A 20,681-nucleotide genomic window follows, 5' to 3' on the forward strand; every position below is an offset into this window, starting at 1 on the left:
TAAAAGATGGTGAATACACTGCAAAGGAAACAATAAAAAAAAAACTAACAGGCAACTGACAGAATGGGAAAAGATAGTTGCAAATGACATATCAGATAAAGGGCTAGTATCCAAAATCTACAAGGAACTCACCAAACTCCACACCCGAAAAACAAATAACTCGGTGAAGAAATGGGCAGAAGACATGAACAGATACTTCTCCAAAGAGGACAAATCTCCAAAGAGGACATCCAGATGGCCAAAAGGCACATGAAACGATGCTCAGCGTCACTCAGTATCCAGGAAACACAAATCACAACCACACTGGGAGACCACCTCACGCCAGTCAGAGTGGCTAAAATGAACAGATCCAGAGACTATAGATGCTGGCGAGGGTGTGGAGAGACAGGCACCCTCCTACACTATTGGTAGGAATGTAAACTGGTGCAGCCGCTCTGGAAAACTGTGGAGGTTCCTCAAAAAGCTATCAGTAGAACTCCCCTATGACCCAGCAATAGCACTGCTCGGGATTTACCCAAGGGACACAGAAGTGCTGATGCATAGGGGCACATGTACCCCAATGTTCATAGCAGCACTGTCAACAATAGCCAAATCATGGAAAGAGCCTAAATGTCCATCACCTGATGAATGGATGAAGAAGATGCAGTTTATATATACAATGCAGTACTACATGGCAATGAGGAAGAATGAAATCTGGCCATTTGTAGGAAAGTGGATGGACCTCGAGGGTGTCATGCTAAGTGAAATAAGTCAGGCAGAGAAGGACAGATACCACATGTTTGCACTCATCGGTCTAATAGGAGAAACCCAACAGGGGACCATGGGGAGAGGAAGGGGGAAAAAGAGTCAGGGAGAGAGAGGGACACATATCATGAGAGACTCTTGAATACTGAAAACGAACTGAGGGCTGAAGGGGAAGGGGAGAAGGGGAAGGGGGGTGATGGTCATGGAGGGGGGCACCTGTGGGGAAGAGCACTGGGTGTTATATGGAAACCGACTTGACAATAAACTATAAATAAATATATATATATAATCAAAAAATAAAAAATATAAAAAATTAAATCCACTTGAAGTATATATATAAGAAAAAGATAGTAAGTTAGTAACACTCTAGGTGTGTGTGTGTGTGTGTGTGTGCGTGTGTGTGTGTGTGTGTGAAATCTCAGTTGGTCGCACGGTGCCACTCCTCCATCTCCTCAGGGGGCCCTGGCCCACCGGGCCCAGCAGGTGTGTTTCCCGCTGACCCCATTTCTCCTTCTTTACTCTCGGTTTTCAGGATTCTCTTTCCTACATGTCTTATTTCCCATGCTCTTCCTGAGTGAAATTTTCATGATACACATTTCCAGAAATATGCCGAGCTTTCTAAAAACAACCAACCCCTTTCATTTTATTTGTTGCATCCTCTCTAAATGGCTATTAAAAAACTCAAATTCAAAACACCCACAGACTGTCTTTCCTTCAGGGCTGACCCTGTGCTCCAGGGCTTCCCCTGGTGCTGGGCACTAGACGGATCCATGCCTCGGCGAGGGGAGCGACCGCTGTCATTGCAGGCGATGGCTCCTGCCCCGTGTTGGACACCTGCCCTAGGGGACAGCACCCGCGGGGCCTCCGCCTACGCTCCCACGGCCCAATGCCGTCCGAAGGTGTTCGGGAGTTCACACCGCCGCGGGACACCGTCCTGAGGGGCACGTGCAGGTTTTAGGGATCTGGCTCAGGGCAGCCAATCTGCATAGACTGAACCCCACTCCTGTACCGCTTCCCACTCAGCGTGCGGGGACGGGGCAGACTGGCGCCCAGCACCCTGGGGGGTTGCCTTCTCCCGTCCCCACACTTCCCTGCACCCAGCTCCCCCGAAGCCCCAGATCGAGGAGGCAGACGTGCCAGGGGCCCTGATGCCCGCGAAGCAGGTCACGGAGCGTGGAGGTCCACACGGCCGTGGCCCGGGTCACCGGCTTCTCACGTTCAAGTGCCAGGGGACAGGCACCTGGCCGCTATTCCTGCAGCATCAGTGTCTCTGCTGGGCTAGGAGCTTCCTGACTGAAGATGAGGCCACAGCCATGCTGGAACCCTCCCCTGGGCTGTGGTTCTGAGTCGTTCCTGAAGGTCCAAGTAGTTTGCCCACAACTGTTTCCTACCACGCGGTTTTCCACTTGAGCAGCTGCGTGGATTCTGTCCCTTTGCCTCCACATCCTGGGGGACGCACCTGCCTTCTCTTTCGGGAGTCCCTGTCTCTGCCGGAATGCTCCTTCCTTGTGGCCTTACTGGGCTCTACCTCCTCCCTGAAGGCCTGGCTCACCTTTTCCCTCCTCCAGATGAGTATTTCTGCACTTCCCTTGGGAGCCCAATGATGACTTCCTCCCCCAGGGTAGTGTGGAACTTTGTTACTATTACCAGGGTTATTATAAGTGAATTCTATCATAATTACCGGTTAATTTACCTTCTCCTTATATGTGGAGAATGAGATGTTCAGGAGAATATGGCTTATTCATCTTCGATTTGCTAATGCTCTGGGTTTGGCATATATATAGTAGCATCTCAGTAAAAACACGGACTGAAATGATCTGAAATACGCCGAGTGTGAGGCAGGGCCTGGAGGGTTCACCCTCCAATACACAAATTCTCTAGGCACCAAATGGAGGGAAACTGAGGGCTACAAATTCAAAACTAGACTATAGTACCCACAGATGGGGGCTGGATGGGAGGGGAGAGGAAGTAGGTTTAAGTACCAAGAGATGGCTACAATGGGACCTTGTGAAGAAGACGAGGAGGGTATTTCAAGCTTGAGCAGAAGCAGTGCAAGCCGGGAGGTGTGTGACGGGAAGGAAACAGTGAGTGGATTAGAAAGAGTCACGTGGACGAGGTTTGACACAGGGGGTTTTGTTGGATGTCATGGCTCAAACCACCGACATCAGCTCCGAGGAGCCTGGGATACTAGCCCAGCCTAAGGGGTGAGATTTTTCTAGATAGGTAAGAGGAGGTCCTTGAAGGTGTTTAGGAAACAAGGGTGTTGAGGGGAATTTTCTTTACTCAGGGTGATGGGTGCTTTAATAAAAATAACATACTGCTAAAAACTATGTGGAAGGGAAGTAACCTCAGAAAACCAATACTTGTTTGGATAATGAGAGAAACCCAAAGTTCAGAGAAGACCTCTCTATAATAAATCCAAGGCCCTATTGCTTATATTATGTTACAATCTGGGGAACATTCCGGAAGGATCTGACTGCCTGCTTTATCACCCACCTTCTGAAGACGCAAAGTCCTCGTCAGGTTAAAATAAAATAGCTTAGAAGAGTAAAATTGCGTGGGCTGTTCACCCAACTCTCACTCGTTGAAATAACAAACTCTAAAATATCTAGAACTTTAAGGCTTGTCCTCAAGACGTGCGGTCCCTTACTGCATGTGATACATCGTGCCGTCGTCCAACTTACCCTTCCCGCGTAGTGCATGATTGTGAACGCCGTGCCCTGATCTTTGAGCGCCACATTCCCGTTCCCATCCTTCATGGGGGAATAGACTGCATTTGTGTTTGAAGATTCTAGGAGACTGTGTAGCTTTTTGGGAAGATTTGGTTCCATTGACCAAATCATTTGACTTTCTTCATCCAGTAACGAGAGAAATCCAGATGGCTTCTGAAAACCAAAAAGAGAGAGTATGTTTCGTCTATTACTTAATTTGATGATTTTGTTATTGTTCATGTATGCTCATCTGTATTGTCATCGTGTTCATATAAGTACCCAAAAAATGAACCTATCTACGTTTAATACACATCTGTGTCTGCTCACTACTATACCCCCGACACCGAGCAAAACTCCTGATGTAATGATTGATTAATAGCTGATGGATAATGAATACATGAATTAAAAACTGTGTTTTAATGTCATTAAAGCTGGAGTTATTAGAAAGTATTTTCTCATCTCAATCAGAAAAAGAAAATTTCTAACTAAAGAAGAGGTAGTTTTCTTGACCTCCACCCCATGTCTACCACTTCATAGTTGCGGAGGATCAGCTAACTTCTCCAGAAACAGAACCTCCGACCATGTTGAGTCATAAAAATTGTAAAAAAAAAAACCAACCCTGTTCAGCAGGAACTAGAAGCGACTATAATATTAAGACCTAGAAAAAATAAAGATGGAAGCTGTAGCTTGTAAAATTCAAATTAGAAGTCTAATAGTTTGTAGCTGTCAAAAAAAAAAAGGAAGCTAAAGTCGTACTCAAGCAGCCACCTAAAATTAGTCCCATGGGAAGGACAACGCTGCTTGGAAAATCCTCCTCAGCCCTGACACCTTGCTCCCCGCACACCCAACGCCGCGTGGCCGCCACACTGTTTATACATCAGGTGGGTAACTTTCACCCAGCACTGTGCTGCTTCCCTTTTCTTCCCTGGGAACGTTTTCTGTTGACCTGTCAACTCTACCTTTGAAAATAAGGTCATTTATATGATTTATTTACCTTATTCTGTCATATTTTCTAATTCGTCACATCAACTCAATGTGCTTTTGGAAATGTGAATCCCATAAAAGGAATTCTTCTCACAAAGTGAAGAGATCAATATTGACCCCTCTAGTGATTCGGTTTGCATTTTTTACCCGAGGTCACCCAACCGTAGCACCGCAGGCCTTTTAAGATGTTATTTATTTGGCCAGGAGAAAGTCCTTTCTTTGTAGCTGAAATGTTTCAGTTGTCCTAAGCCTCTTGAAGTTGCCTGCTCATGGTCAAGGAAATGCAAAGCCTATATATAGACATCTGAGGGCTCCCAGGGCCACACAGAGAAGGAAGTTTGAAAGTGTGAGCCATGAGGAGGCGTGGCGGGAGCTCACACACCAGGGGGAACCCTTTGGGAACCTTTTGGCAATTAAAGCACCATCTCTGGAAGGAGCAGACGGATAGCCTCCCCAGGAAAGGAAGAGAAAGAAATGATTAAGTGAGAAAGAGCCCTGGGAAGGAAGTAGGCAGGCCTGCCAGGAACAAGACCCCCCTCAGCAAACTCCCCAGGCCACTAACACCTTGAGAAACTTTTGTTACCAACAGAAAAATGTATCCGATAAGGAGATTTGGAGAAGGCGTCACTGTGTGAAACATCATAAGATTCTCAGATAGCCAGCAACCCCAGAACGAGCCCCCAGGTGACAAAAATACATAGGTACACCAGGTGGGTGGATGGACACCCTACAAGAAAAGTCAACGTGGACTTGGCAGAGAACCGGTCCTTCCTGGGATGTACTAGAAGATCAGAGAGTCTCCATTCGATGTATCTGCTGAAGAGTAAGATGTTAATATGGAAGATGAGAAGCTGCTTCGTTACCTATGCTTTTGAGCATCACACCATGATGCTGTTTCGTGTGGTTAAACTTCTCACCCTCCACCCCCGAAGAGCCCATACAGACACGCAGTGGAAGGGCACGTGGGCTGGTTAAGGATGTCACAAGTGCACCCGTATTTCACAGGCAGTGATAGACCTTCTCTTTGGAGGCTAGAATTTAAAGCTTTCATGGGTGTTTCAGTAACTCAAAGTCAAGGCCCCAAGGAGTATAAGGGAAAGGATCAATTCCCAGAGAGCCAGACCACGCTACTTCAGAAGCAAGATGATATTTTCCAAGGATGAGATGGCTGGATACCAAGATCATTTGTATTGTCTCCCAAAATTTGAAAATTTCTATGTGTTTTTTTCTGAATGTTTAACATAAATCCATGAAAGAATGGTAGCAATCAAACTTACAGGCTGGGAAACTTGCTGAAGTGTCTAAAGAAGAAAACAGAACATGGAGAAAGTTCCACAAAAATGGCCCTCAGTTCCTTCAGAAGCGAGGGTTCAGGAGAGACTGAACTATTCTACTGAACTATGTGCTGTTTCACTCAACAAGAGAAGGGGTCTAGCACCTTCTGGGGTAAATGTGTGGTAAAATGCACTAGACACGTGGGGGGTTGGGTAGGAATCTGGACCCACCCCCACGCTTCATGGACATCAGACAAATATATGTTTGTTGAACTATGATACAGTCCATGCAAAAACTGCAGAGATTTGTGAGCAGTAGAGGATGATGGGTACTAGGAAGGAAACAATAAGCTTCTTTGGTATCATAGGGAATGCTTGTCTGCCACACAGACCTGCATATTTGTAGGTAAACACCCAAGGTTTACCCTATACTCACTAGATCATTTCATTTTTAGGGGAATCAAAGAGAAGTGGCAGTCAGAAACGTCCACTCTTGTTTCCAACTCATTTTGATGAGGTCCTCCTATTGAAATAATCACTCTCAAGGAGGGTCATCGAAGAGATAGACTTCACGCCATGCTGCTGACCACTGGGTAGCAGTCAAGGACACAGCAGCGAGAATGAGGGTGGTGGGTGCCTATAGAGTCCCAAACACAGTTCACTATACGGCACCGTCAGTCTGAAGACGTTCTTTAACCTTACGTGAACAAGTTACGAGCTACATGTCATGATGAGGGAGGGCTTTCTGGAGGAAGAGGGCTTCTTCTATAATTAAAAAAAAGAATGTTGACGAGTTGGTAACAGATATAAGAATATTTTACATATTAGGTAGATGTATCAATTTATAAGTCTCCATGTATAGAAAGAAATGAGTAGAAAATTACATCTCATGCTCTCCAATAGGTGAATGGTGTCAGTTTTAAACAAAGATTGAGTATCTCAGAGACATTACTTATCGGTGTATATACGATCTTCCTATATTAGCAGGTAGGGTATGGTAGGTTTTTGTTTTTATGACAGAGATCTTGAGGCAAAGACCAACACCTGGGTATGTCTCAGGATTATGTGGATATATACTTTGTCCTCCAATGTTTTTCCAGATTTCAATTTAGAATCCTTGAAGATAAGCCAAAAGGATTCTATCGAATTTGTTCTATGATCTTGTTAGTCTTAGAATTGTTTTATAAAATACTAATTTCGCACATTGGGCATTTGTAACAGAGACACAAAGAGCATTTTGGTGACACAACGAAGGCTGAATGTCTGGTATTTCTAGTCCTTTCAATGAACTGAGACTCTTTCAAATGTCTCTTCAGAAAAAGCTAACTTGTGCTCCTCATTCAACTGAAAAATTGTAAATACAATGAAGCCTCATAGACAAAGAGATCTCAAAAGCAAGGCCCCCTGAAAGAAAATTCTTAGTCTCCAGTATATTCAAATCCCATAAAGTATCTAATTATATTATATGAATACCTGGAAAAAAAAATCCAAAACTCCAGTCTGGTTACCAGGAGAATAAGCTGTTTCCATGGTAACTCCCTCTTGTACACATTCTGTTTGCTCCTGTAGAAAAAGCACTTCATTGATGTAGTGGTGCATCTTCTCATTGGTCATGTTGACACAAAGCTATTGTGGGGAAAAGAAAACAATTCACAAGGTGATTATGGCCATGCTGATCCTCTCCTTCCGTGACCATCTCAGATTGGTGGCAGATCGACTCCAGAATGTTCCACACAAGTTAGTCTGTTGAGATAAAGCATTGCAGTACTGCTTGAGGAGCCAAAGCAGAGAGTTCCACTTGATAGTGTTGACTTCGTACGGTCTGATTATTCCATTTTGAATATGTTAAAAAACGAGATATATAATTTACAATATTAACTAAAAAACTGGGGGGTTAAAATGTATTTGAGTGTTTAAAAAAATTCCAAAAGGAAATCATATCTGGCCTCTAGTCAACAACTGAGGATAAAAGTTGGTTTACTATAAAAGTCCAGCGAGAGAAGCAACATCCCCTTCCTCCTCATTTCGGTTCCGTACCCACAATGTCCAAAAGAAAGCGGGCCTAAAGAAGAGCTTCTCTCAGCATTGTTGCAGAAACTATTTTCTTTATCAGAAAATTCCTTATAATCCTCCAACTGACAATTTTTCTGTCCACCAGGAAACAATTATGTTACTTCTTAATCTGAAAAAATATCTTAAAGTACTAAAAATAAATAAAATACCCCAAATCTAACAAAAATCAAGTCTTGCTTCCTCTCTAGGCTATCCTGTCACTTCTCTGCTTTCTTTTATAACAAGAAAACCTCCAACGAGGTGTCTTTCTTTATAATATCAAATTCTTCTCCTGCCCCCCATTGTTGAAGCTCCTCTGATAAATTTTTGTTCCCAATGTTCCATCAGAATCACTTTGGTAGAGTTGCCAATGACGTGCATTCCGAAATCCAATGTTCAGTTCTTGGTGTTCGTTTTCCTTGACCCCCACCCGCCGTGATATCTCACAGGGATTCCTATGTCTCCACTGTCTTCCAGAACCCCAAGGGCTCGTGGCTTCCTGCCCCCTGGGCCACTGCTTCTCTACCTCCTTTTCTACCTCCACCTGGAGCGTCCCAGGGCTCCGTCTGCTCAGTCCACACCCACATCCTTCATGAGCTCATTCAGTCTCTCAGAGCCTGCACATGCAAGCAGCTATATTACATAGATAAAATCCAGAAATCGCTTCGAAATATTTAGAATTGAGTAAGTCATTGAAAATAATTACAGAAGAACAATTTACATAAATCAAAGTAACTGGAGAAAAAGGTTTTTAAAAGAAAATCAAGGGCACCTGGAGGGCTCAGTCGGTTGAGCATCTGACTTTGGCTCAGGTCATGGTCTCACAGTTCATGAGTTTGAGCCCCCCGTTGGGCTCTGTGCTGACATCTCAGAGCCTGGAGCCTGCTTCAGATTCTGTGTCTCTTCCCTCTCTTCCCTCCCCCCCACACACACTCTCTCTCTCTCTCTCTCAAAAATAAACATTAATTTTTTTAAAAAATTAAAAAGCATAAAAGAAAATCATATCTCATCTCATTTTCCAAGAAAATAATACCTAGGATTATATTTAATATGAATGTGCTATAGTTATATAATGAAAATGCCAAGGGTTTTATAAGCCATACAGACTGAAATAGTCAATGGAGAAGAGAAAGACCACCCTAGACTCCTCTTTGCACATTTCCACATTCTTCTGCACGTCTGGTATCAACATAACACCTGCTAAGTGGGAACTCCTCCTAACATCCCAGTCCCTGTACTGGGAGCTCATGGCTTCTCTCCTGGACACAGAAGAGCAACCCCTGTGTTCCGGCTTCCAAGCCACCTTTGCAAATGAGTAACACCAGGAATGCTTTAATTCTCCATATGGGTGTCTATACCTGCACATAAAGGTGTGGCTATTCACAAATTAAGAATGCCTCGAGGATAGGGGCGCCTGGGTGGCTCAGTTGGCTGAACATCTGACTCTTGATTTCAGCTCAGGTCATGATCACGTGGTCATGAGATCGAGTCCCGAGCTGAGCCCCACGCTAACCACAGAACTTGCTTAAGATTCTCTCTCTCTCTCTCTCTCTCTGCCCCTCCCTGATTCATGTTCTCTCATTCTCTCTCTCTCTTTCTCAAAAAAAAAAAAGATGAACATGAACATAGAAAAGAAAACGCTATTTTCTCACAAATCCAGCTATTGGAGAAGACGGGAGATTATGTGATTCTATAGACACGAAATCTCAGAGGGAGCGTTTTCAGGGGAGAAAGCAAGCAGTCAGGGCAGGGCATTGGTCAGAACACAGAGTTCGTCCTGGGACTGATGGTCGGCTACTAGGTTCCCTTCCTTACTTCTTACCAGGACCAGGACTTCGGGAGGAGACACAGCTCAGACATCTTCAGGGACGGTGACATGGTGACAGGACTGCAGGCACAAGGCTACACTGACCAAAGCGTGTTTAGAAAGCTGAAAATGTAGAGGCTCAGACCTAATCTAGTCCAACTATTTCAACGATGAATGTTCATGGACATTGTGTTAGAAACGTACCAGGTGGAAAATAATCGATACAGAAGTATACCAAATGGCCCAATAACAATAAGATCTAAATACCATGCATTGACACTCAAAGAATAAATAACAAAAGCAATTCCTATTGGCTCCAGGTCAGAATCTGATGGTCCCGGATGCTTGCCGTGGTCTCCAGTAGCTGTTCTAGCATCTCTGACTTCACAATAAAAAAAAAAATTTCATTTTTGTGAATTTGGTGATCAAATGAACATCTTAAAACTGAAAAAGCTCTCCTATTGCATTCCATTACAGAATAAGATCTGAGTTAAAAATAAAATAAGCACGCCACATCACCGCTGTGCTGGGGATTACTTTAAAACCTTTGCATCCGCTTCTCCCTCCCACTGCCCCAGCCACACTTTGTGGGATTTCTTGAATGTTCCCCTTCTATCTCCTCTCTGTGCCAGGACAACAGGTGAGGTTGGAAGTTCTTTATACTTAAAGGACAAGTATCTTAGATAAACCCACACTGACACCCATCAAGTCTCTGAATGTATAAAAAAAAATTACAACCACAGTCACTTCGGGGGACAACATACCACATACGACATGTTACAGGCTTGGCTGTTAAGGGAAAAACACCTCAAATACGACACGAGCCTACAAGGTCTGCACATTATCGTGGGCAAAGGGAGAGACGGAACTCATTTAAATACATGTGAACAAAACTTCCTTCCTGGTCCCTGACACAGCCTGTAGCACATCCTGCTGCTTGCTGTGCTCCGTCAAAACCGAGCTGAGACCACCACGATCTGTGCTTTTCTGACCCTCCATGTCCAAACCTACAGAAGCGATTCTGGGACCACAAGCCCTTCTCTGACATTGCATAGCCTCTGTTCACAGGAGGGCCCCACTGGGAAGGTTGTTGGCATGCCTCCTTGGGTTTACCGTAAACGAGAAACAGAAAGCTCTGAAAATTGTTGTTAGAGAAGAGAAATGGAAATTCTAAAAATGATTTCACTCTGTTTAAAAAATAATATTTTGAGATGTCCTGCCAATCTAATAATGTGTTATAGTCCTATAATGCTGAAGTAACATTATTACTAAAGATGAATAAAGGCTATAAAAGATTATTAAAATTTGAAATATTTGCAGTAAATGAACAGAAAATAAATGACTCCATTATGGAATCATTGGAAAATATTCTCTTTAATTATATGATCTACACAGTTGTAATGTTTCAAAGTTCTAGATATCAAAACAGATATTAAATCATTTAAGAAAACACAAATAGGTTCTAGATCTCAGCAGTCTGATCTGATGCCAAAAAAGTGGTTTAAAAGTGGAGAGTGCCTAAATGCAATATATTTTAGGAAATAGATTGCTCAGGAAACAAATATTGAAGCCATAAAGAGTAAGATGATGTCTGTTACCGTGAGAAATGGAAAAAAGAAGTCTGATAAAGGATTTCAAAATAAGAACATCAGTGGCTGATTTTCTCTTGTGCAAGAAATACTCAAATGATATGATGTTCACCTTTTCCCTCATTTTGAGACTCTTATTGAAAATACTCAGATGTGCATGTCCCCAACACACGGGAGAGAATTCTCTTATTTTGCAATCATAGTAGACGGCAGGTCTGTGTTTGCAAAAATTCCTTTTGATGACAGTCTGACTAACTCCTCTTGCCCGCAGCTCTCCCGTAGCTAATGATCTCTCTCTATACCTGGCTGTTTTCTCTGACTTATCTTTTTATAATACAAATGGATATTTCGTTTGCTATCGTTTAACTAGTATTTTATTGACCTGGGTATTGGCTTTGCTGAGTTGGTCCACGGTTCCAGTCAAATTGTGATGCCAAGGGGTCGAAGCCGTGGTAAAACTGGAAAGAGCTTGAGGGGGGTCAGAGCACACCTTTTTCTTCCTTATTTTGCCCCCAGGAAAGGCCTAGAGCAACCTGCCCAACTCCAGCTGACTGAAAAAGGATTTGGCCAGTGCTTTTGGATACAACGCAATTTCTCACTCTGCTGGTCGAGATGATTCTTGGAACAGAGAACTTCTCCACCCAGCTTCCACATCGCGGACCTGCGGGATCAGATGGCATTCTGCGACATGAGGTGGTCCCCACACTAACTCTGAACCTTTTATTGCCCATCATGCTCTTTGTATTGGGGGGGGAGTCACTTATTAAAACCCCACAGGGAAAATTCCAGCTGGATGTGTAAACCTGGGCGGACTGGGCAGTGATTGGGACTTGTAGTCTCGATCACAGCGGTGCCTTCTGAACCGGAATAGATTTGTGTTTCTAACGGAGAAGAACAATGCTTAGTGCTGGAAACACACACCGTCCAAGGAAGAATGGTTTTCAAACTCACTTTGAAGTAATGCAGACATCACAGTTTTTTTTTTTGTTTTATCAAAACAGTTTGCCTGTCCCTATTCTCTACTGTTTAAAGCACTCACTGTCGGAGTCAAAGCTAAAAGATAAAAGAATTACTGTGGCAGGAACTTCAAAACTGCCCCCAAACAGAGTCAAGGGGGCGACTACGGATACATCAGCCTACGTCAGGTACCTTGTTGAGAGCTGGAAAAAATGCATCCTCCGGACCAGTCCTGGCCAGAGCCTGCTTGTTCCGGATTTGTCTTCACTACACTGTCCCCGTTGTGGGGACGTGTGTCAGTGCGTATTAAACGCAACGAGAGAAAGATACGGTGAAAGATTTTTATAGGCAAATTCGCTTACGTATCAGTCTGCATCAATAATCGGGAATATGATTGTCTTCAATGCAAAACAATCAGTTTTGCTTTTTGACTTCATCCCTCAGAATCGTAATTGGGTCCCATTAAATTTCCGGGTATTCCTCAGGGTAGCCTGGATGTGAATGAAGGTGAGTATTGATAGATGAAAATGAGCAATTATTAAGTACTGCTTAATTAGCACGCACCCTTCTCTGATGAAAATACAGCCTTTGTACATTAAGTGCCATTGCTAACTGGCTTAATGACAAATATTATGCACCCCTTGAAAACACTCTTTGGTAACAGAACATTATTGCTTATCCAGATGGCCTATCATTTGTATTAATGACAAACTTAATTTCTTGAGTAAATTTCCACCAACTGTTCTCCCTTTATTTTTATTACTCAGTGAAATATCTCTGAAGCAAAAATATAATAGAGCGTGACATTTACATCACGGAGTTAAAGCAGGAGGTTAATTAAAGCCGACTGCAGGTGAAGCAGAGCCCCAGGCATTAGGCAGCAGCTCACATCTCCACGGAGGCTGGAAATGACGGGAGCTTTTATAAAATGCGGATGTCTGGGCCTGACCCCAAACCAATTAAGTCAGAGTGAGGTCTGATATATTTTAAAAGCGTTCCAGGTGATTGCAGTATGCAGACACAGTGAACACACGGAAACAGAGCATACACTATCTACTAAGTGATTTGTCCATCAATTAGCATAGATGCAAATATATAATACATTCGTGGAATGTACAAGAGAAACGTTAGATTTAAGATATTCTGCATTTTCTGAATGTGCTTAGCAGAACACTAATTGAATGAGATGTCAATTTATATTATCTAGAAAACACTAAATCACAATCCCGTTAAAGAAACCTTGAGTTAAGCAAAGTTAATGGGCTTCTCTGCAGGACTTCTCAGGGCCTTTCCTGTGCTGGGTATACTGGGAATCTCTACCTTCCCTTTTGGAAGAATGCCTCGGGGCTTTCCAGATTGGTATATGTTCTTTCCCCAATGCATCAGTCATTTTATCTATTAAAAAAAGCAGGTTCAGGGGCTGGTGGGGAAAGACCATGTCTCTGACTTGTTTCAGCTTTTAAATTCTGTAATTTATTTGCCTTCTTTGAATGTCCTATTATTACAGGACCCTTTCTTCTCTCTGCCCTTGTCTGGGGAGGCCCGTTTGCTCTCTCTCAGCTCCATCTGTCTCAACGTGATAGACCGACGACAGTGGCTCGGCCAACACCGACGTCACGTAAATCCCGGGGCGTAAAGTGCCGTGTAGATGTCATGTGCTGGGCCCCTGCCCCCAGGAGCCTCAGGCGGCAGGTAGGAGCTGGGCGCCCACCCACACCAGCCCCCACTGCCACCGTGCTGTCTTCACTGGAATTGCCTTTCCAGACATCCCAGCCGGCCACCCCGCTCTGGTGGATTACTCTTTCTTTATTTTATTTATTTATTTTTAACCAAACCTCCTCGCCTCCTCTGGCTGACCTCTGAGATCTCAAAATCAAACCCTGCAGATGAGGTTTTGAGCAACTGACTGTAGGGGTCAGCCAACAATAAACCTATTGGCTAAACCGACTGCCGTATTCTACGTAATAATCTCCTAACATCACAATTGGAAAATATAAGTGAAAGGAAAAGGTATTTTTAGGTATTTTGTATGACACCTTATCCATAAAATATATCCTACTGTTTACACAGCCATGCCCAGGTGTTAGAAACATTATTTCTGGTAAAAATTCTCATATTTTATTTTATTTTATTTTTTATTTTTTTATAGTTTATTTATTTTTGAGACAGAGAGAGACAGAGCATGAGTGGGGGAGGGGCAGAGAGAGAGGGAGACACAGAATCAGAAGCAGCTCCAGGCTCTGAGCTGTCAGCACAGAGCCCGATGTGGGGCTCGAACCCAGGAATGTGAGATCATGACCTGAGCTGAAATCAGATGCTTAGCTGATGAGTCACCCAGGTGCCCCCCAAATTCACATATTTTAAACCTTCGGGCATGATATTTTTCAACAAAACATAAGTGTGCGTGTGTGCGTGTGTGCGTGTGTGTGTGTGTGTGCGTGTGTGTGTTTAGCAACATTTCTCAGCTTCATCAATATGCCTTCTCTTCTCAGGGCGCCTGGGTGGCTCAGTCTGACTCTTGATTTTGGCTCAGGCCATGACCTCATGGTCTGTGAGCTCGAGCCCCACATCAGGCTCTGTGCTGACCGTGCAGAGCCTGCCTGGGTCTCTCTCTCTCCCTTTTTGAGGGGTGTTTCCCAGGGGGCTGCCTCAGGACTTAGAGGTCACACAGGCGAAGCGGCTGACTCACAGAGGGGGCTTGAGAGCTTGTCATTGATTATCAGCAGAAAAGTAAATGGATCTCCATTGCTGGATAGCACATCTGGGTATTATATCTAAACAGCCACTATCATAAATGTAAGCATTTTCTTGGTTTAGTCATCACTAAAAAACCCTTAGTTCACTCTTGTCTGGAGGGACCCGACGTGTATTTTGAAATCCACTCATTTTTCTATGTCCTGTAACATTTCCTTTTAAACACGCTGGTATCCTACAATAAAAAGATGTGCCTGCATTCTCTAAATTGTATATGCATATTAGAAGGATTTGGAGAAATACTCCACTATGGGAACAAATAATGGCAAATAAAATTTATTTAAAGTTTCTTGTTTTGGTTCATTCCCAGCACTTCCGCCAAAAAAATAAAAAAGAAAAGAAAGAAAGAAAACAAAAGAAAACACTTCTTTTTTTGACACTTAATATACATTTAATAGAAAAAATAATGTTGTGTCCTAAGAGAAATCCAAACCAATATACTCCTGAGCAGGCAGCAGCTGAGGGAACGTATACTAATGCTACACAGTTAGCTGTAGCCTCAAAGAACCTTTGGAGCTGGAAACAGCAAGATCATGATTCCTGAATTCAGAGCCTCATGCCGTGGCCTTCTAGGAGTTACTTAAATTATCTGAGCTTTGCTTCTCTTCATGCTAAAACGGTGATATTATTAAAGAGATAGGTTTGGAGGGGACTCTGCCATTAAATGTATTACAGTTCAAACAATTAAAACTGCTTTTCCCTGACTCATTTTTCCTCTCAAGATAGCTTTTCTAAAATTGTTATCGGAAGAAGACTTATTTTTTAAGGTTTATTTTATATTTATTTTAAGTAGGCTCCACGCCCAACATGGGGCTTGAACTCACAACACTGAGATGAAGAGTCCCATATTCTACTGACCGAGCCAGCTGGGCGCCCCTCTAACGACTTCAAACCACACTGTTTTTTAAAAGTAGAACCCATTGTTATGGCAAGAAGTACATTAAAATATCCTCTCATTATTTAGTTACTGTTTGCTTTTCCCTAGAAACTGAGTGTCACCATACGAAGGTTCTGCAAGGTAAAGAAACTAAATTTTCTTAAACTATGCTGCATCAACAGCTTGGCGAGTTGCTGAAATGATTTCAGAAACCTCGATATCCTAGAGCAGAAACTGGTTTAAGATAGAGCTGGATATTTAGTGTATGTATGATCCTGGAATCTAAGTGTGACGCAACTTAACGATAAAATACTTTTTTGTTTCCATAGAGCCACTGAGTGCTAAGCAGATCAATATTGAAAGCTAAGAGCTGTCAGGACATTCAGCATGATGACAATTACATGGTCCTCTCATACGTGGACCTAAAGTAGCAACGTGTCACTCATGAAGGCTTCCCACTCATGAAGGCTCTCCCATGGTCCAATTAGAATTGACCCTTCTTCCATTTGCATCCTACCGACCACACCAAACGCCCGCACATTTCTTAGCGTTTGGAACAGGACCCAGGACTTGGTCCAGGGCCAGCGATGTTGAATGAATGAACTGTGAACTTCCCCGGCACACCTGAGCTAGAAGAACAGATCCTTGACGGTGCTGCTCACACTGTCACAGAGCAGAGACTGTCACCCCCAGGGACCCCATTTGTAAAATGAGGTACTCCACCTAAAGGGTGATGTTTTTATCTTCTCTCATTTCTAGAGCAGTGATTTCACAACGAAGGATTTTATGGATTTTTTTTTTTTGAGGTTGAAGTTGCCAAACTATATCATCTCATTTCATAAAGTTTTAGAAGTCAAGGTATCTGGCTTTTTCCAAAGGCTTTAAACACTTAACTCAAGCCTGATTGGATTACTGTTCATCTGGCCTTCCCAGTAAATCTCACCTTTTGGAAAAGAGTTTGTAAGCAGGGAAACGTTTCAAATCCTTCTGAAATCAGCTTAGATGGAGCCTGACAGGAAAAGAGGTCATATACCGTAACGTTATCTCCTGCAACCGAAGCTTTAGGTTTCAACAAACGTATGCTCTCTTCAAATTCCCTATACTCTTACAGTCCGTTGTTGCTGTGTGATTTTACTGGACTTTACAGCTGCACGTTATGAGCATAGTGGGAAGTTTAGGAAAATTATTGAATGTTAAATTGTTAGTTTCCACAACTTTGTTCTTCGTGCCTTTGGTGAACATTTGTAGCATGTAGAGTTTTGTGATACCATTTGTTAGGTGCGGAAATAGTCTAGCATTTATTAAAGTAGTATGTATATAATCACAAAATATTCTCATTTATTAGAATAGTATATTATGGACAGTTTTAAGCAAAGTCAACAGTGTACACTGTAATGAGCCCCCCACTGCCACCACTAAACCTGAAGAATTAACAACAATTACCAACTCATGACCAATTCTGCTTTATCTATTTTTCTATTATCCTCAAAACTAGACTCATTTAAAGTAATTCTCAGGGCTCCTGGGTGGCTCAGTAGGTGAGGTGCCTGACTTTGGCTCAGGTCATGAGCTCACAGTTCGTGGGTTCAAGTCCCGTGATGAGCTCTGTGCTGACAGCTCAGAACCTGGAGCTACTGTGGATTCCATGTCTCCCTCTCTCTCTCTCTGCCCCTCCCCCACTCACTCTCTGTATCTCTCTCTCTCTCTCAAAAATAAACATTAAAAAAATTAAAAATAATAAAGTAATTCTCAGACACCATGTCACTTAATTGGCAAGTATTTTAGTATAATTCTCTAAGATATAAAAACTTAAAAAACATATCCACAGTACCTTTATCACACGATTTCTATCGATAATAATTCCTTCATTTCATCAACTATCCAGATTTTACATTATTTTAGTTAACTGGTAAATTTTAGACTTAATTGAACAAGTAAGGATCCACATAATGTCCATACGTTTAACGGATTTCTATGCCTCTTATGTCTCTTTGAATCTGTAGGCTACCTGGCTTCTTCCATATTTTATGCTTGCTTTTTTATAGGTTGAAGAAATCAGGTCATTTGCTCCGCATGGTTTCCCACAGGCTGGGTTTTGCAGAGCGTATCCTCATGGTGTGTTTCCTCATGTTCCTCAGGCCCCAGTCACTGTTAATTAGTCATTGGCTCAGGGAACTTCATTACATTAAGGTTTCTCTCTTCCTTCCCCTCCCCCTCCTTCCCCTTCTTTATTTCTTGGCAAGCACACCTGACAGGCATCTTGTGTGTCTCTTTTTGCAGCGTTAGCAGCCACTGCTACTCCCTGCCTTGATTCATTCCTTCTCGGGAGCTGCAGAAAGGAGCTGCTCTGATTCTGCCATCTGGCCTTCCAGTGAGACGTGGTGGGACCGCTCCTGCCTCTGTGGTCGGTCGGCTTAGGCAAGACCGGCATTTCTAGACACCACACCCTTCTGGCTAAGAATCCAGCAGGTCTCTCTACTTGCCCACGTGCAAGGACTTCAGGGGTCCTCTACCGGTTCCCTCACTTGGGCGATCTACTTCATTTTGACAGTTGGTCTTCGTGCTCTGACAAGTTACTTTTACGCCACGTAAGAGGTCCTGACTTTGCATGTTCTTGTTGCCCACCGGCTTCTCTATCAAGTTCTCGCATTGTTCTGCTGAGGTTTTCCTTCACTCTTCTCTCTTTCCCAAACATACAGTCACATCTGGACGTAGAAATATTTTTGTCTCTCTCTTCCACTTGCTGCAGCCAGAAAGGAGACTGCTGTCCCTCTCCGGCATCACTGGGGCTGTGATGTGTAAGGGGGGCCCTCGTCTTGTTGGCTATCTCTCTGTTTACTGAGCACTGTGCACGTGGGATGGACTGACTGTGTGATGTTGAAGAATTGGCTAGAGATACTATTTCCTCAGCGTGTTAGGAGACATTTTTACAGAGCGAGAGATAGATTTCACATGACGAAGGAGATGAGGGTTTATAAAATTCAGGTATTACATCACAAAGAGTGAGGTGGTAATAATGTAATTATTTAAATAATGAGGGTGGTAGATTCAAAGCCTCCTGAACTGTATACATTGGGACTACAATTATTTAGTATGATCCCCTTCTACCAAAGCATCAAACTACTGCTGAGTTTTATGATACTATATATATAATTATATACGATATATAAAATTATATATTTATAATACATAAAAGTATATAAATATAATTATATATAACTTTGTGTATATGTGGTATAACATATATAATATATAATACATAAATATATATGGATAATCATGTAGGGTATAGAGTTTTATATACATATTATGTCAATATATACATTTTTTACTCTATATATGGGTTTATTATAGTATATAAAATAGTTCTAATAGAAATGATTCATTCAAAGTCAAAGAAAAAAGAATCAGCATTCCTATTAACTGAAATAAATTCTTATCAAAAGAGCCACAAAGGCCCATCTTTTAGAGCCTCATGGGGACACTGAGGCTGGAGATGCTGAGGTTCTGAAATGCTTCTCAGTGTCTCGCCCATTGTCCTGTTCTAGCACCTGCCAGGCTTCTTGTCAAGGAACACATGATGTACATCCACTTATTCCTGAGCAAGAAAACTGCTAGGAGATCCACTCGGAAGATGTTTTCTTTTGAATTTATTCTGAAGATTTCAATTGAAAACCTATTTGCTAAGTTTCTGTTATATACAGAACACTGCACCAGACACAATTTCAACACTGCAGGAGCTGATATGCTAGCAAACAGCTGATGGATGGGTCAAAAAGCTCAAAAGAGAATAAAATACGTACTTAGAAAGGCACTAATATTCTTCTGGGTTTGATTCTGAACACAATATTGATTTGTTAAGCATTTTGTTGAAGGTTTGCAATGGAATGCAAAATGAGGGCGTTCACGTTGTCTTAGCAACTCAGGACCCTAGGAGGTGGCATCCAAACCAAAGCCTTTAATATAAGTTCACATGCAGATTTAGAAATCAGCTAAATCCACTGTAAGATGAGATGTGGAATCATCACGAAGGAAATAATTGTATTCTTCTGAATGCCTTCTAGTTACAACTGCACACCATAGCCAACAAACCTAGGAAAAAGGCACATTGTTTTCAAAGAAAAAAATACTATTTTCTTACCTTAAATCTAAGAATTGGTTTTGAGATTTTATCCAGACTGTGTAAAACTACCTTGTGGTATTTAACAGAGACACATTTTTTTAGATCTGAAAACAGGCCATGTCTTGTGATACGAAAATCTCAGGCTATGAATTCTTTCTAAAATATGTCATTAAAATAGCAGAAAGAAAGCATAAGGGCTACATGTAATTGTAGGAAAACAAATAAGTTTTAATAAGGAAGCAACTTAAATGCTTTGAACGTCTCAGACGTCAGCACAGACTGGAGGGGTAGAGGTGTGGGGTGCAGAGAAGGGGGTTGGGTGGGGGCCCCATGGAGACCGGGACAGGACCACATTCTGATGTGTCTGCATGTCTCTTACCTGCAGACACGGAAATCAGGGAGTCTCATTAGGGACACGAAAGCCTGTACGTTTTCTAAGGCAAACATGTCAAGAATCCGTAACGCTGCCAGACTGCACTCAACTACTCATGTTGAGAGATGCCCCATAGTCACAGCCTGCAGACCCACGTGTGTGGTGTAGACCCCGACTATCTTACCAGTCAGTCCTTTAACTGCCCCGTCCGCCTGTGCGTCACCAGTGTCCTTACAGTAGGGATACATAAGGAAAACCACAGTCCTCCTCTCCCTGCTTAGCCATGGATGCAGAAGTCTGAAAGGAGAAAACTCTCTGGTCTTTTGTAAAGTTTTGTACAGAATATGATTCACGGTGACTCATCCTGGATTAGGTGAGTCCACACGATTTGGGCTCTTTTCACAAGATGCTGCACCCGTGTTTTAGGGGGAAAAAA

General features: G+C 42.7%; 1 protein-coding gene and 1 long non-coding RNA gene across 2 annotated transcripts in view; both read right to left on the bottom strand.

Moving 5' to 3' along the window:
- The window catches only part of MYO16 (myosin XVI), a 465,799-nt gene that overhangs the window by 163,743 nt on the left and 281,375 nt on the right, over positions 1-20,681 (bottom strand). The window contains exons 22-23 of the mRNA XM_029938403.1: positions 7,187-7,339; positions 3,429-3,629 (exon numbers count right to left, since the gene is read on the bottom strand). Coding sequence (XP_029794263.1) covers positions 3,429-3,629; positions 7,187-7,339 — 354 coding nt within the window. The remainder of the gene's footprint in view (positions 1-3,428; positions 3,630-7,186; positions 7,340-20,681) is intronic.
- LOC115289320 lies at positions 19,383-20,510 on the bottom strand. Its single transcript, XR_003907559.1, has 2 exons — positions 20,430-20,510; positions 19,383-19,841 (listed from the first exon to the last, which is right to left on the bottom strand). It is a non-coding gene; the product is annotated as an uncharacterized LOC115289320 (long non-coding RNA).

The sequence above is a fragment of the Suricata suricatta genome, chromosome 4 (genome assembly GCF_006229205.1).
Source record: "Suricata suricatta isolate VVHF042 chromosome 4, meerkat_22Aug2017_6uvM2_HiC, whole genome shotgun sequence".
Taxonomy (NCBI): domain Eukaryota; kingdom Metazoa; phylum Chordata; class Mammalia; order Carnivora; family Herpestidae; genus Suricata; species Suricata suricatta.